This window comes from Phalacrocorax carbo, chromosome 3 (genome assembly GCF_963921805.1).
Source record: "Phalacrocorax carbo chromosome 3, bPhaCar2.1, whole genome shotgun sequence".
Classification (NCBI taxonomy): domain Eukaryota; kingdom Metazoa; phylum Chordata; class Aves; order Suliformes; family Phalacrocoracidae; genus Phalacrocorax; species Phalacrocorax carbo.
The window spans coordinates 29,456,620-29,471,299 of record NC_087515.1 but is presented as its reverse complement, the minus strand read 5'-3'; the positions used below and the strand labels follow the sequence as shown (position 1 = coordinate 29,471,299).

At 42.8% G+C, this 14,680-nt stretch overlaps 2 protein-coding genes across 5 annotated transcripts in view; one reads left to right on the top strand and one right to left on the bottom strand.

Annotated features, from left to right (window-relative positions):
- Positions 1-3,908, top strand: part of AIDA (axin interactor, dorsalization associated) — a 29,772-nt gene extending 25,864 nt beyond the window's left edge. For all 3 annotated transcript variants that reach the window (XM_064446319.1, XM_064446318.1, XM_064446317.1), the window contains 3 exons: positions 974-1,096; positions 1,585-1,702; positions 2,675-3,908. In XM_064446319.1, coding sequence (XP_064302389.1) covers positions 974-1,096; positions 1,585-1,702; positions 2,675-2,771 — 338 coding nt within the window. In that variant the 3' untranslated portion in view covers positions 2,772-3,908. The remainder of the gene's footprint in view (positions 1-973; positions 1,097-1,584; positions 1,703-2,674) is intronic.
- A 2,202-nt stretch (positions 3,909-6,110) lies between these two features.
- MIA3 (MIA SH3 domain ER export factor 3) overlaps positions 6,111-14,680 on the bottom strand; it is a 28,970-nt gene continuing 20,400 nt past the window's right edge. Inside the window, exons 14-29 of one of the 2 annotated variants that reach the window (XM_064446306.1) lie at positions 13,813-13,935; positions 13,576-13,699; positions 12,681-12,736; positions 12,509-12,599; positions 12,239-12,377; positions 9,944-10,045; positions 9,784-9,844; positions 9,653-9,688; positions 9,494-9,561; positions 9,107-9,204; positions 8,856-8,987; positions 8,587-8,655; positions 8,380-8,456; positions 8,166-8,237; positions 7,382-7,532; positions 6,111-7,017 (exon numbers count right to left, since the gene is read on the bottom strand). In XM_064446306.1, the coding sequence (XP_064302376.1) occupies positions 6,689-7,017; positions 7,382-7,532; positions 8,166-8,237; positions 8,380-8,456; positions 8,587-8,655; positions 8,856-8,987; positions 9,107-9,204; positions 9,494-9,561; positions 9,653-9,688; positions 9,784-9,844; positions 9,944-10,045; positions 12,239-12,377; positions 12,509-12,599; positions 12,681-12,736; positions 13,576-13,699; positions 13,813-13,935 (1,728 nt within the window). In that variant the 3' untranslated portion in view covers positions 6,111-6,688. The remainder of the gene's footprint in view (positions 7,018-7,381; positions 7,533-8,165; positions 8,238-8,379; positions 8,457-8,586; positions 8,656-8,855; positions 8,988-9,106; positions 9,205-9,493; positions 9,562-9,652; positions 9,689-9,783; positions 9,845-9,943; positions 10,046-12,238; positions 12,378-12,508; positions 12,600-12,680; positions 12,737-13,575; positions 13,700-13,812; positions 13,936-14,680) is intronic. The other variant, XM_064446307.1, reaches the window with a different exon arrangement.

Here is a 14,680-nt window from a genome sequence, read left to right as displayed (position 1 = left end):
TGTTTGTGTGTGTAGGCAGGCTATTGTCTGGTCTGCTAATGGTGACTTTTTATACTTTATTTCTCAGGAATTTTGCTGAGAAAAAGTAACTTTGAAAAGTCATTCTGTCCCTGTTAGGAGTCTTAGGACACTTGGTAGTTGTTTTCCTTGGTTCTATGTACAGGCTGCTCTGCTGCAAGTTTGCAGAGAGGTTTGTTCCTGATGCAACCCTGGTGGTCCGAGCCTGCTCCCTGATGCATCATTGGAGCCCCAGCCTCACCTGGTACCCCAGGTGCAACGCCTGTGCTGTGTACTTGTAATCTTGGCCATGCTGTCAGCAACTTTGCTCCACCTGAGGGAAAGGGATCACTAATGGGAGGAGAAAGAGTAAGAGGACAGGACAAATGTACCTGTGTAAACAGCAGAGGCTTAGCGAGAAACCATGTTGGCTGTGGTGGCTTGTGCCTTAGCAGCACAACCAGTGGCTGGTGCTTGGCAGTCCAACCCGTGGCCCCTCTGTGCCTCTGCCTGGGGAAGAAAAAAGAGGAATAATCCACGTTGGGTCTAGGCAGCAAAGGAGGGCATATACAGCTTGTACAGCTGTGCTGGCTGTGCCCTGCAGGCCCTGTGCAGAGGAGACTCTTTGGTGAGTATCCCTTTCTGCTGGCTCAGCTGGCAATACTGAAGCCCTGCTTGCAAGAGAAACGGAATCCTTTGGCAGCAGAAAGAAATGTGCTCTTAAAAATAAGAAGAGAGGTAATTCCAAATTTTCATCTTGAGTATTGTCAGAACTTTACCTACTTTCATGTTGCAATCAAAAAGAAAATTCACTGACTGTGAAGGGGCACAATTGCCCCTTTTTTAAGTTTAGGGGAAAGACCCAGGTGTGCATTAACTTTTTGTGGAAGTGTTAGGAGTGATTAATAAATCTCTCAAAGCAAGACTTTAGAGACTGAGAAGCTTCTGCCATTCTCAGGCTGTTTCTTTCCCGCAGATTTGAATGGGATAGATCTGACTCCTGTGCAAGACACTCCTGTGGCTTTGAGGAAGGAGGACACGTACGTCCATTTTAATGTGGACATAGAGATTCAGAAACATGTTGAAAAACTAACAAAAGGTACGTAGCATCAGAGACCTGAAACAGGCCCCAGGAGCTTTGGAAGTGCAGACACTAGGCTGCTCCTGATCTAATAACAGGCTGTGCCTGAGCTGCTGCTGCAGCACTCAAGATCCAGACAAGGATTAAAAATAGACCTTTGCATCCTGTCTTTTTCAAATCGGTCCTTGTGATGACTTGCAGACAAGGGAGGAATGAAAATAAATGAAAATGCAGCAGTCTGCTCTGCTACGCAGGTATTGAGCTGCTTTATGACCTTCTTAGTCATTGGACAAACTGTTACTTGGATATGAATAATTGAGTGAAGAGTACGAGCTGTTGTGGGTGTGACGAGCATTGCGAGAACACGGTGTAGCTTTTCAGTAAATAACAGAAGCATTGGAGAGAATTCCGTCCAATGTATGTAGAGCATCTTAATGGCAGATAAGTTTTCAGGTAACTGTTGGCCATAATTGCTAACTTTTCTATTAAACCATTTTCTACTCTAGGTGCAGCTATTTTCTTTGAATTCAAACACTACAAGCCTAAGAAAAGGTTTACTAGCACCAAGTGCTTTGCCTTCATGGAGATGGATGAAATTAAACCTGGGGCAATTGTTATAGAACTGTAAGTGACTTGCAATTATAGATGCCAATGGCAGGGGCAATGAACTAGACTTCAGTTACAATGTGTGGCTTGTTGCATCAAGGAAGGTTTCTTGGGCTTTTTAGATATTCTTTATAGAAGTCAATTCCATTTTTAATAAAGAAGGGAAGATAAAATGCTTTTAGGCAAATAAAATGGCTAGAGACTCTTCTCAAACTAGACTATTACAAAATAAAACGCTTGTGTCTGTAACTAAATTTTGTATGAAGTTAACAGATTGGGAGATTTTAATTTGATCTTAGCTTGAGTGTCTGATCAGCTATATTTAAAAAAAAAAAATTTCAACTCCCACAATCTTCTGGTTCAGAACTTCTGTAAAGGAAAACTGATTTGAGACCTGGGATACTGATAAGCAGTTGAATTTTATGAACATTTCAAAGCATTGTTGGGTGGTTGGTTTGGTCCTGTCCTGTCACACCCCACCCCACCCCGCCACTCTAAACAGACAAAGTAATAGATGAGTCAGTTATGCTGCAGTGGTTAGGATGTGTGTCCTACCCTTATTGGGTGGCTGAAGGTTTGAGTGGTTTTTTTCAGGGAGAGGGTGAACCTTGCAATTCTGGCCATGTCTAAGAAGAGTGCTCAGTCTGTGCTAGCTGGAGTACTTCTGAAGTACTGAGATACTGAGTACTGAAGTAGGAGATACTGTATTTCCTACAGTACAGGGTATTACATCATGAACTGTCCTTACAAAAAGCTCACATTCATTTAAAAATTGACATCTTTGTTTTGTTAAAATGATAATCCAGAGGAAAACAGTGGTTTGAGTTTCTGCCTGTAAATCTGTTCGTTATTATTGCTTCCAGTAAGTCTTGCCAGATGTATTTAAAAGATCACGGTAATAAGATCCGTACAGGACAAGCTTTCTAGTATGCTTTCCTCTTCCTACACAGCCATTAGCACTTGGATTAACTTACTTTCTTGTGGTTACAGGTACAAAAAACCCACTGACTTTAAAAGGAAGAAATTGCAACTGTTGACCAAGAAACCACTTTACCTTCACCTCCATCAGACATTGCACAAGGAATGACCCTATCTGCAAGACTTCTGTGAACTGAACCACCAGTCACGGTAGCTGTGTGTAGTAGCCTTAGCCTTCAAGGGGCAGGAAAAAGACTGTATTCATGCCAGTAGGTCAGACGGGACCATCACACACTGCACAGCACTACTTCAGGGTCAGAGGCAAGCCTACCATTCAACTGCAAGTCTTTTTTAGTACTTTCCAGATACAGGTTTTTCTGAGAGCCCTGAAATACGTTGACTGCTTTTCCTAATTTTGCTGTTCATCACTTTTTATCTTAACCATTATTATCCTTTCGCCTCAAACTCCACCCGAGGATGGAGACCGCCCCTTTGCCAAACCTGTAGCAATAAAGATGTGGCAGGCCTACTAACCTGTTTACACTTGCTGTGCTGTTGTAGTTCCTCTCATCTGCATTTTGGAGTCCTCTGTAGCGGGCTGGGTGGCAGAAGACCAGGAGAAAGATGAGGTGGGGCGGGAAGGAGCTTGAGGTGCTGCAAGTGATTTAAAGTGAGAGAGAGGAGGATGCTGGGTCAGGTGGGATGGCCACAGGAAGAGCTCCTCAGTTAGCTGTTCTGCTTTGGTTGGGCCAAGAGGAGGACAACTGCAGATGAGAATGCTGAACTATGATTTTAACAGCCTTGCCTGATCCACTTGTACTGAGTTTTGGATACAATATGTGTTACAGTCCCTTGAGTCACAGTTACTCCCTAATAGAGCTAATTTTTCTGTATCTTGCCACGGAGTGATTTGCAAAGGAGGGTGGGGGCCGGAGAGAGGCTTCTTCCAGGGCTTCAGCCTCGTGGTGGCGGGTGTTTCGCCACTTCAGTGACAGCAGGCCAGGCCCCTCCGTGTTCAAGCGTCAATTTTCCAGAGTTTTTGGTAAGGTAGATCTGGCTAGCAGGTTGACCCACCTTTTACATGAAACTGCTGTTCTTATGGAAACTGATTGTATGCAGTTTTCTGCGTATTTTGTGCAAGTCTGGAAACTTACTCTGAAAATTACCTTTTTATGTAAGTAGATAGGATTATCATTTATTTTCTATATTTTTGATTTGGTGTGTAATAAGCTGCAGGACATTGGCTTATTTTATGACACACTTGCATTTACCTTTTGACCTAATAAAGGGACAGAAGTAGAACCCAGTCAAATCTTTCATATATTTGCGGGGATATTTAATACAATACTTTAAGGTTTGATAGACTTCTTGAATATCTAACTAGTGCCTAAATACTCTGCTTTCCTAACAAAAAGACCCAGCTCCCAAAATATTACCAGTTTTATGTTTATCTTAAACAGTCGGGGTGCAGATGTATCATCAATTCCTTTTATGTCCCGTACCCCCAAGATGTTACACTATGCTTTAATGGGGAGGGTGTTACTTTTCCTCATGATATTTGCCTACAGCCAGGGGTTAAGTGTTTTTGGCTTTACCACAGTGATTAGGATAAGCTATTTTTGAATGTCCTGATCTTCTTGCCTTCCCTCTGTTCTGGCATAACTAGGGATGAAATTATTTAGGTGTTGTGACAAAAGTCAGCAACATTTTTCTCACCTTCCACTATCAGGGGGAAGTGCAATTGAATTGTCCTGTTTACGGGTCTTTACAATATGCTGCTGGCATTACATCTGATACAGCGAATATCAAGCCCTGAAATGATATCCCTACGTGTTACAGAAATACCTCGGCATGCAGCACTCTGGATACCAGACAAAAGGAAGCTACATTTGTTCTTAAAAAACAAACAAAAATAATCCTTTGGTGATGACCCTGCAAAAGGATGGAGCAAAGCGTTAGTCTATGGCTGCCCATAACTGTGAGCTTGGGCAATAGCAGTGTTACCTGGCAGCGGTCCCTGGCTGGCTCAGGTCTCTTTCTGAGTGTGTGAGGGTCTGCAGCACTGCACCCAGCGTCCCTGCACCGTGTCCAGCCTCTCGCTCAGCAGGGGATGGTCCTGCGGCTGTCCTGGCTCTGCCATCCTCCTGTGTCTGCTGGTGTTGCTCAGGGCCTGGTGGAAGCACTGTGGTCAGTCCTTGTGTGCTCCCCTGTGACGGGAGCACCCTCGCCCTCCTCCCCTTGCTCCCAGAGGATGATTCCACCCAGCTTTATGTTGTTCAGCTGGCTGGGTGGGGCAGGAGAGGAGACACAAAGCATCACAAAGCTTGGGCAGGGGAAGGAAGGACCCCCAGCCTGGAGAACCTGACTTTTAACTGTGAAATGTTCAGCAAGGTGTCAGGCACTAGCGGCTGCTACGCAAGCTCAATGCTTCCCCTTGATTTACAAACCCAGCTGCTTACCTTGACTCCACACTGCCTCCAGCTTGCAGCTGTCTGTATTGACTCCAGTTATACAAAATGTCAACTCTGAAGTATTTTTGTTGAAATACATAAGTAGAGCTTTGTATTTAACTGTGAATTTATGTTTGTAGAGCGTGACATACCATTTTTAAAGTTATTTCTATCCTTTGCCTTTTTTCTGTGAACAGTCACTGAAAGGACTACTACTCCCCACAGCACAAGCTCTCGTATCATTTTATGCTTTAGACATGTTCCATCTTGTCTTTCATCTTAAATCTGAACCTTAATTCTTGGATTGTAAGGATGTAACACCTAGACGGCAAGTTTAATGGCTGTTTGTACTCTGGCAGTAAAGCTGTAATGGCCTTTCAGTAGGGTTTTTTAATTATTCCTAGTTGTTTTATCTTCCTTTTTTTTTTCTTCCTAAGGCTTACTTTTTTAACAGAGCACTTTTGAAAAGCCTTACCCTCTGAGAAGTAAGCTAATGCCAACGACTACCTACTCACCCTTGCATTCACACTTACTTACATATGGGGACTTCTTTAGCCACCTACAAGTGTAGGGTGTGTTTTTAAAGTTATCCTGTGTCCTGTGAATGCAAACTGAGCTAAAGCCATACTCTTAATAGGGGTCACATGAACCCCCTCTGCTTTATGGAAAGCTTTTTAATATAAGTGAAAAAGGCTACAAAAATATAGTCCCACTCTGATTCAGTTTCCTTGGCAGTCTTAAATGCTGAGTAAGATGAAAACTCAGCTCTCAAACCTTGCTTAACAGTGCAAGTTGGTCTTGCAACCTGTATTTCCAGACCAACTGCACAACTCTAAAGGTTTCCAGCTCTGTGCTGCCCTTTAGCTGAGGGGGGCTGCATCCCCCACTGTCCTCAGCATGTGAAGCAAGTCTATAACGTGCCAGACGAGTTCAGCACAAGGGTAATACAGTTAATCTTGCAGCAGCAGCAGTTATTCAGCTTTGATTCAGTCGTTGAACTTGGTCAAATTACTGAACCAGTGTCCTTCCTGAACAAAAAATGGCACTGAAACAAAGCCTTCAGGATTTAGCAAAAGGAATTTTGCTTTTTATTATAACTTCCCTTTGAATACAGTGTCATTTGTGCTTCTGATCTCTGACAAGGCTTCTTATTAAAAAAAAAACAACCCAAAACACACAAACCACCTTACTGTCCTCATGTAAACCCCTGGCCTACAATAACTGCAGCTCAATGACGTGATGGAGAAGGCAGGTAGGATAGCATTTTACTTAAAAATTATTTCCACAGGAAATGATTTGATTTACATTTTTCACTAAATTAGTTCATTCACCAACTGGTTACAGAGGCTACATTTAATTAAAACTAGCCACACAGGTACTTCCTTTCTATTGCACGTTTAGAGTAGGTTCAAGTCCATCACAAAAAGGTTCTTGCAGCCCAGGAGGATGGATGAGTTTAAGGTGATCATAAATGCACATAAGATGTCTGTAGCAATTGGATAAAAATTAATCCCGCAAAAGCTGCAATATACTGAAATGAGACAAATGGCTTCAAATAGAGAACCATTTCCTAAAATCCTGACTGCAGGAAGTGCACTAGAGTCCATTCCGTTGAGCTGGCGACCTGACACTGCAGTTAGGGCTTCTGCGCTGGAGGCTGTGTGTAGTCCTTTGAGCCTGCCGGCGGTGGCGGGGGGCCTGCGGGGTAGTCTCTGGGTCCTGATGGAGGCAAGTCTCTGTTAGGAGGAGGCGTATAGTCTCTTGAGCCAGGTGGGGGTAGCCGTGGTCCTGGAGGATAATCTCTTGGGCCAGGAGGACCCACGGGTCGAAAAGGAGGGTGCCCACGTCCATAGCCTCGTGGATCTGGAGGTGGCGGTAGTGGGCCAGGAGGCAGATCTCTCATTCCTAAGGGTGGGCCAGGTAAGAAATCTCTTGCAGCTGGAGGTGGCAAGGGAGCACCACGAACTAGAAGACAAGGAAAACACCAAGTTAAATGATATCTTGCTATAACCTGAACGGTGAAGCTCCTGACTTGCTCCTCATTTCTTCACTTTTTGGACCAGCTCTGGTGTGGGTCACTGTCACATGCAAACTTCACTAGAATATAATTGGTGGCCTGTGACCTTTGGCTGCTGGTTTCCATGTTAGACTAAACAAGGAAGACCACCTTGGTATTAAGGAGGCTCCGAGCTTACTGAACTTGACAGCCAGACCCCCTGCAGCACAGGGGAGCTGTGTGCTAATGGGTGGCAGATCTCAGCTCTGTAGCAGGCTTCTGAGAAGCAGCATAGGAATAGTTAAGTTTCAGTGCGCGGCAACGCAACTGTACCTAGGGGCACAGGGAGAGGTCGAGGCCCAAAGTGCCCACGGAGAGGAGCTGGTGGTGGTCCATAGCGAACAGGCGGCGGAGGTCCCATCACTGGGGAGGTCATGATAGGTGTCCCAGGGAAAGAAGGTGGGCCTTTGGGATTAGCATTAGCCTGTGCAAGATTAGGTTATACTTCAGTGTGCTGTTCACCACATCAGAGAAGTATTGACACTGCTGAACACCACAACCACTCGCCCAAAGCCAAGAGGTGGAAGGGGGGGGGAAAGAACTAGGTTAAAAAACAACACCCCAAACCACATTAACCAAGTAGAAAAGAGTGAGTTACTGCGCCATCATTGTCCCTTCACCCAGAACACTGCTTGCACTACCTAGGAGTGAACGCTTAGTGTACCTTCTGAGATGACAGGTTTTCTTTAGCTGAAGCTTTACTAATGAAAAGTTCAATCCCTTTTGAAGTGTTCTCAGTGGACACTCCTTTGGGAAAGGACCTGGCACCTTGAATTACACATGGAATTGTGCTTAAATGCCACAGGTAAATCAGCTTCTTGGGATTATGTGGTCACTCCAAAGTGTTTGCCTGCAGTCCTTAACAAGAAAGATCTCATTTCCTCAAGTCCATAAAAAAAGACAGTGTCTGTTCATCATTAGAGAAACCTTCTGAGACAGAGGTATAAGCCCTTGGTTAGTTTCGCAGAGCATTTCATTATTCAGCAGTTCAGAACACCAAGCCTGTTATTCCTCTCCTTCAAAGCAGAGTAACACCATAGTCAGCCTCAATACTCACTGTAGCTGGTTCAATAGATGAAGGTGAATCAGTAGTTACACAGGGGACTTCAGACTCTTGGGGAGAGGGTTGCTTTTTTTTTTTTTGGACAGCAAATAAGGATAGTGACAGGACATAGACAAGACAGAACACGGTACAGTTAAAGAAGCAGCAGGAAGTACAGTGAATCCTCTATTAGAAACGCATCCTGAAGGTTGGGGTTTTTTCAGCTTACCACTCCATCTGTTGCTGTGGAAGGGGAGGAGGTTCTCGGCCCACTGCTGATCAGGGATGCTACGGCAGGCCCGAGATCTGAAAAGAGAGCCACGAATGCATGTCTTACCATGCTGCTGGGTAAGGAGCATGGGGTTTCAAATTACATTTCTGAAGTGAAAGAATAACAGATGAAGTTGCAGTTTGTTGCAGGCCACATATAACTTACCAGGAACAGACATCCTTCCAGGTAACTCTGGTGGCCTTCGTGGAGCAGGGGGACCATCCACCACTGCACCTGAAGGAAACAAGAATCCCAGAGATCCTAATCGGCACGTGCCTGAGCTATTGCTATACAGAAAAACTCATCCATCTGTGTATTAATAAAGCAGGTATCAATACTTAACACTATTCCCCTAGAACCAAGAACAGACCTTGGCGTTCTGGGGTTTGTAGCGTAAGAGATAGTTACCACAGAAGGGAAGCTCCACTGCTTACCAAATTCACCTCTTGAACCTTCCCTTCGAGGAGCAGAGAGGGGCCGAGCAGGAACTTCGATCATCTGTGTGGGTGATGGATTTCCTCCACTCACAGGTGATGGGCCAAAAGAGCCATCTCTGCTTAAGGGCCCTACGCCAAAGAAGAAAAAACACCCACTTGATTTACTTTTCTACAATTTATCACAGCCTTATTTTTTTAGGATATACTGACTCAAAGACCAAAGTTTTGGTAGAAACAGCAGCATTTACCTCGTCGTGGTGGGACTTGGCGATCAGGTCTGCCTGGAGTTGGCTTTACAATTAGTGGTCTTTGAAGCATGACGATTTTTTGGTTTACTTCTATTAACCTAATTTTTAAAAAGAAAGGTTTTATTTCTAATAATACATGTGAGTTATATTTGTTATAACGTTAGAGTATCATAGGCAAACCGCATTGCAAAATGTTACAGCTTTCACTAAGAAATCGTATTTTAACCATCAAAACAGTTTACTAGTAGTTTAAAATTAGTAACTCAAGCAAGCGCTACGCATTCTGAGCAAGCAGGCCAACTGAGCACCTTGCATTGCTGGAACTTCTCTCCCAGGCAACACGGAGTGTGTTCAAAGAGCAACAAAAGTGGTCTGTGCTGTACTTACTTTTGTCTCAGGTTGGCTGCTTCTCTTTTTTCTTCAGCCAGAGCTCTCTCAGCAGAGCGGGCAATAAGCTATTAGGGAAAATTTTGCCAACTGCATTAACTGCGCTAACCCAAAGTCAAATACCAACTGTTTGCATCAGAAAAGGAAGGACGTTCTTACCCAATTGTCATGAGCCTTTTTCTCATGAGCAGCAATCTGAGAAAAAAAAAAGGCAGCATCTTAGCTTATTTTTGTCCAACTACTAGTATGCAGTAAAAGGTGAAACAAGAACCAGCAAGCAGTAAGCTTACCTGATTTTTGTAAGATCTCTCTGTTTTTTGCAATTCTTCTTCCATATCTTGGATCCTTTGCCTGTACAAAAGGAAAAGGAGGGGAAGGAGAGAGGTTTAAATTCATTTTCTTCAATAGCTGAAATAAAGGAAAACAACAGTCTTCAGAAACTGTAGTTACTTGTAAACTTTCACTTCCTCAATGGCCAGCACAGCTTTTTCATCTGCAGCAGACAGTTTCTGCTCCTTCTCCTGACGCTCATACTCTTCTTGGGTCAGTTTTCTGCATAGGAAAAAAAAAAAGCACCATATATTCGACCATCCTACATTTACTACAACTCAAAGTCAAAGTAGCGTGGGAATATAGAGAGAAGGATTTTTATTTTTTTGAAAGACAGGAATACTGTCTTTCGAAAGCAACAGACAAAACCTCTGTGTATAAAACCTGAAAATTAAGGACACAGAGTTGACTGAAGTTCTGTGAGTATCTAAAGATTTGTCAGAATCTAACACACACAGACAGTTAATCTCTTCAGATCCTGTAGTTTACTTACCAGTTCTACAAATTGTAGATTTACAACTTAATCCAGATTTACAAAGGTACAAACAAGGAAATACGCCGAACTGATATCTAACCAAGGGAAATGAAGAAAAGACTGCAGCGTGAAAAAGGGGGAATTTAGGGCCCACATTCAACAGTCATCAACCGTATGGAAAAATGCTTTTTCCCAAGTATTCTCCATAACAATTTACTACATTTCCACAGTCTTTTTATAACCTCATGGTTCACTAATTTTTTTAATTTTTGACATTTTTCTGGAAGTATTTAAGAGGTCCATAATGTGTTCCTAACTTAAAAGAGCTATCCTACAAAACTGGAACCATTAAACTAGTAGTAAGTTTACTATTGCTAACAGCCAGTTCAACATAATCCATTTCCTTGGCTACATATGGAAACAATTTTCCAGAAAAAAACTGCAGGAAGTCTTTAATTCGAATCAAGAAGGCAGTGTAACCTCCGAAAAGTTTTGGAAGGAACATGGAGCTTTCAGAGAGGTCAAGAGGAAGCCTTCCTAAAAAGTGAGCTATCCTTCACCTCTCCATTACATGTTTACTACACCTGAATCCTAAAGTTCTGAGGTCAGGCAGTTTCACTGCTGCAGTGCTAGACAGCCTCAATTCCTTAGCTTGCTCCAACCCCATGCCTTCTCCCACCTACACCCTTGAACCTTAAAAGTTTCAATTGCTTCTCCACCACAATTTCAGCTTTCCTAAAGAATTTAGCTGAAAATGTATGTCCCTGAATCCTATCTCAAATTTTCCCAACAAAATTGAGATGGTATTACAGACATCTCAATAAGTAAATAAATGAATAAATAAATGAGGAACAAACACAGATACACAACTAGTACTTCGCTGCTAGCAATTCATTCATCTCATCCACCACCACAAACTCAACCCTTAGCCCTCTGAGAATGCAAAAAGCTCACAAGGCTAAAATACAGAGAGACTCACTGAACCAAGATCTCAGTAACTGAAACAAGTCTTAATGGCCACTATATTCTCCTTGACGTTTCTCAACAATGTGACATAGCAACCACAGAATCTGCAGAGCAAGCCAACCATTTCCCCTCTCCAGAAGTTGTGGGGTGATGTTTGTTTTTTTGGTTTCTTTTTTTTTTTTTAATGGTAGAAGGCAATGTTGTGCATGCAAAGTGACAATCTCGGGAATGGTGAAAAAAGTGAAAAAGGACTACAACCGTACTGAAATGGTAGTCGTCACCTCCCATTCCAAATACAACTTGAAGTTATTTGATCCCACTGAGCAAAGAGCATTTGGATAGTGTGTATGTGTGTTGGTTTTGGCTGGCGTAGCGTTCATTTTCTTCGTAGTAGCTCCTATGGGGCTACATTTTGGATTTGTGCTGAAAACAGTGTTGGTAATATTGGGGTGTTTTCGGTACTACTGAGCAGTGCTTGCACAGGGTCAAGGCCTTTTCTGCTCCTCACCCTACCAGCGAGCAGGCTGGGGGTGCACAAGAAGCTGGGAGGGGGCACAGCCAGGACAGCTGACCCCAACTGACCAAAGGGATATTCCATACCATATGACGTCATGGTCAGCATATAAAGCTGGGGGAAGATGAAGGAAGGGGGGAATGTTCAGAGTAACCTTTGTCCTCCCAAGTAATGGTTATGTGTGATGGAGCCCTGCTTTCCTGGAGATGGCTGAACACCTGCCTGCCCATGGGAAGTAGTGAATGAATTCCTTCTGATGCTTTGCTTGTGTGGTTTTTGCTTTACCTTTTAAACTGCCTTTACCTCAACCCACAAATTCTCTCACTTTTTTCTTCTGATTCTCTCCCCCATCCCACCCGGGGGAAATGAATGGCTGTGTGGTGCTTAGTTGCTGGCTGGGGTTAAACCACGACAATATGATATAATATCCTACGTTGTGGAAGAGTAATGAAAGGCTTACTTCTGGAGTGCCATCTCCTTCTGCTGGTAAAGTTCACCAAGAATCTCCACTTTCTGCTGCAGTGTTTTGCATTCATTTTCCAGCCGAGCTTTGGCTGACTGGAGCGAACAGGAGTCATGTTCTAATTTTTTTATTTGCTCTGTTAGAGAAGCAAAGGTAGGGAAGGAAGTTGAAGAAACTTGCAATGGAACCGTTATGCCACTTAAACACCCTGTTTCTGGTTAAACCACAAACATATTTCTTCCTAAGCACTTCTTTTGCTAAGCTTACCTTCCAGCTCATGTCTTGCTGTTACTTCATCACTCAGTTTGGATTGGAGATGATTTCTGTCTTCTTCAACTATGGCTAACATAGTTTTTACCTGAAAAGAGGAGCAGAAAGTTTATGACCTTAGGCATAGCAGTAAGGTGGCTGCATTTATTAGATATCTTGTGCAGCATACCCTGGAGACATCCATCATCTGCTTAATCTGAGTCTTCATCTTCTCACTCTCATTATCTAGAAGAGAAAAACATATTTGTTCTCCCAGTTTCTTAGCCCCAATTCCCTGGACTCTACAGCTGTTAGAAATAACACTCCCTACATTTTCATCTGGGATAGGTCTCTTTACAGGGTCAAAAGAAGGGGGAGAGGTGGGGAACAAAACACAGTAGCAATTCTATGACCAGCACAACAGAACTATTCCAAAAGGCATTCAGAAGATTCCTTCTTGTCACTTCTTCTAGCCACCACACTAATATTAATACAACTGCAGTATCTGTTATTGGACATACTACCTGAAAATCAAAGAGTGGGACCTTCCAGCCCACACATACTGTATGGTTAGAAAAAAGGAAAATTAAAAAAAGACTTCAAGACCAGAGATGTAGCAAATGAATGTGTGACATCAGGAATGACAAACTATCTGAACAGTTTTGAAAATGTCTATTTCAGTCTTTCAGATCTAAAAGATGTGATTATGTAAATTCGTTATCTAACAGGAAGTAAGCAAAATACTCGTTAAAAATTAATATTAAAAATAAATGTAGCATAACAACAAAGCTGAGCTTCTCAGCTTTTGGAATATCCTTAATTGCTCACCTTTATATGCCATATTTAAAACTGTGTCATTACACTTTTGATAGACCTAAACAGTAATCTAAAAGCAATTATAGGCCTTTTTAATGGTCTCTCCCTTCAGTTCAGAGATGTTGTCTGAAGATTACAGCTAGCAGCCTCTTAACCCACAGTCAGCTACCAAATGGACTCCCCTTGTTCCCCATACGACATGACACGAACATACCGTCGCACGTGCTTTAGCCACTGGACTTATCAGCCAGCAGGTGTGATTACTGTACCTGGCAACTCTCCGTTGGCCAGATCATCTCCTGTGCTCCATTCATGCCCTTCACCATCCTTCTTGGCCTCAGATGCTGAATCCATGTCGAGCTGCTTCAGCTGCATAATGCAGTTAGTTAAAACCTAGTAATGAAATCAAAGTTTCAGTGAAGGAGAATCGCTCTGCATTTTGTAAAGTATTCCGAAGTATTTTATGATGTGTAATGTTTAAAGCAAGCTGCTTATAAAGAACCTACTTCAATTTCATTTTCCTTGTAGGCGAGTGCTTCTTCAATGTCTTTCTGAGACTTCTGATACAGTTTGATCTGCTCGCTGAGCTCAGTATGCCTCTCGCTCCAACCTTCAGCTTCTTTTAGCAGCTGTATGAAGCACCAAGGCATAATGATTACTTGCTTTATTTTTAGTACAGGATATATGTAATTAGTCTATTTTACTACCCGCTCTGGTGATAACTGAACACCACAGGTCACAGATAAGGGGTAAATTTCCCAGTTATCACACTCATCACTAGTCCATTGGCAGAACATGATGCTGGGAATCTTTCTACAATTTAGATTATTAGTTGATTTTACGAATTTAACATTTTCTCAGCTAATATCCCAACATCAGAACCAAACTGCTCACACACTTCAAAATACGAGGAACTAACTGCAGTCCAGAGCTAATCAAAACACATTCATTAGAAGGCCATCTACTTCATATATGAAGAAAGAAAACAGTCAGATATTTACAATTATCTATAATGGAACTGTCATGACATTTCAGGGCTAAAGGCCCTCCCCTTTTGGCTTAGCTTCAGAACTGCATTTTGGCAATTCTTTACCATTACTTCCTTCAGTTGTGACCCCAAGCAGCAATCTCCCGGCCACGCAGTGACCACCACATCAGCACAGACTTTCTGTGAAGTTGCTGACAAAAACTGAACACTGGGACTGGCAGAGCCTTCATACTGAAGGCATGTGGCTCACCCGCACAAAAAGCCTGTGCAAGCAGGTACATGGGGTTTAAATTTTGTCTTGATAATATGAAATATGGAATTCCAACATATTAAAAAAAAAAAGGAGACATGCTGAAGTTATACTTAAGAAAACTAGGAATAAAACC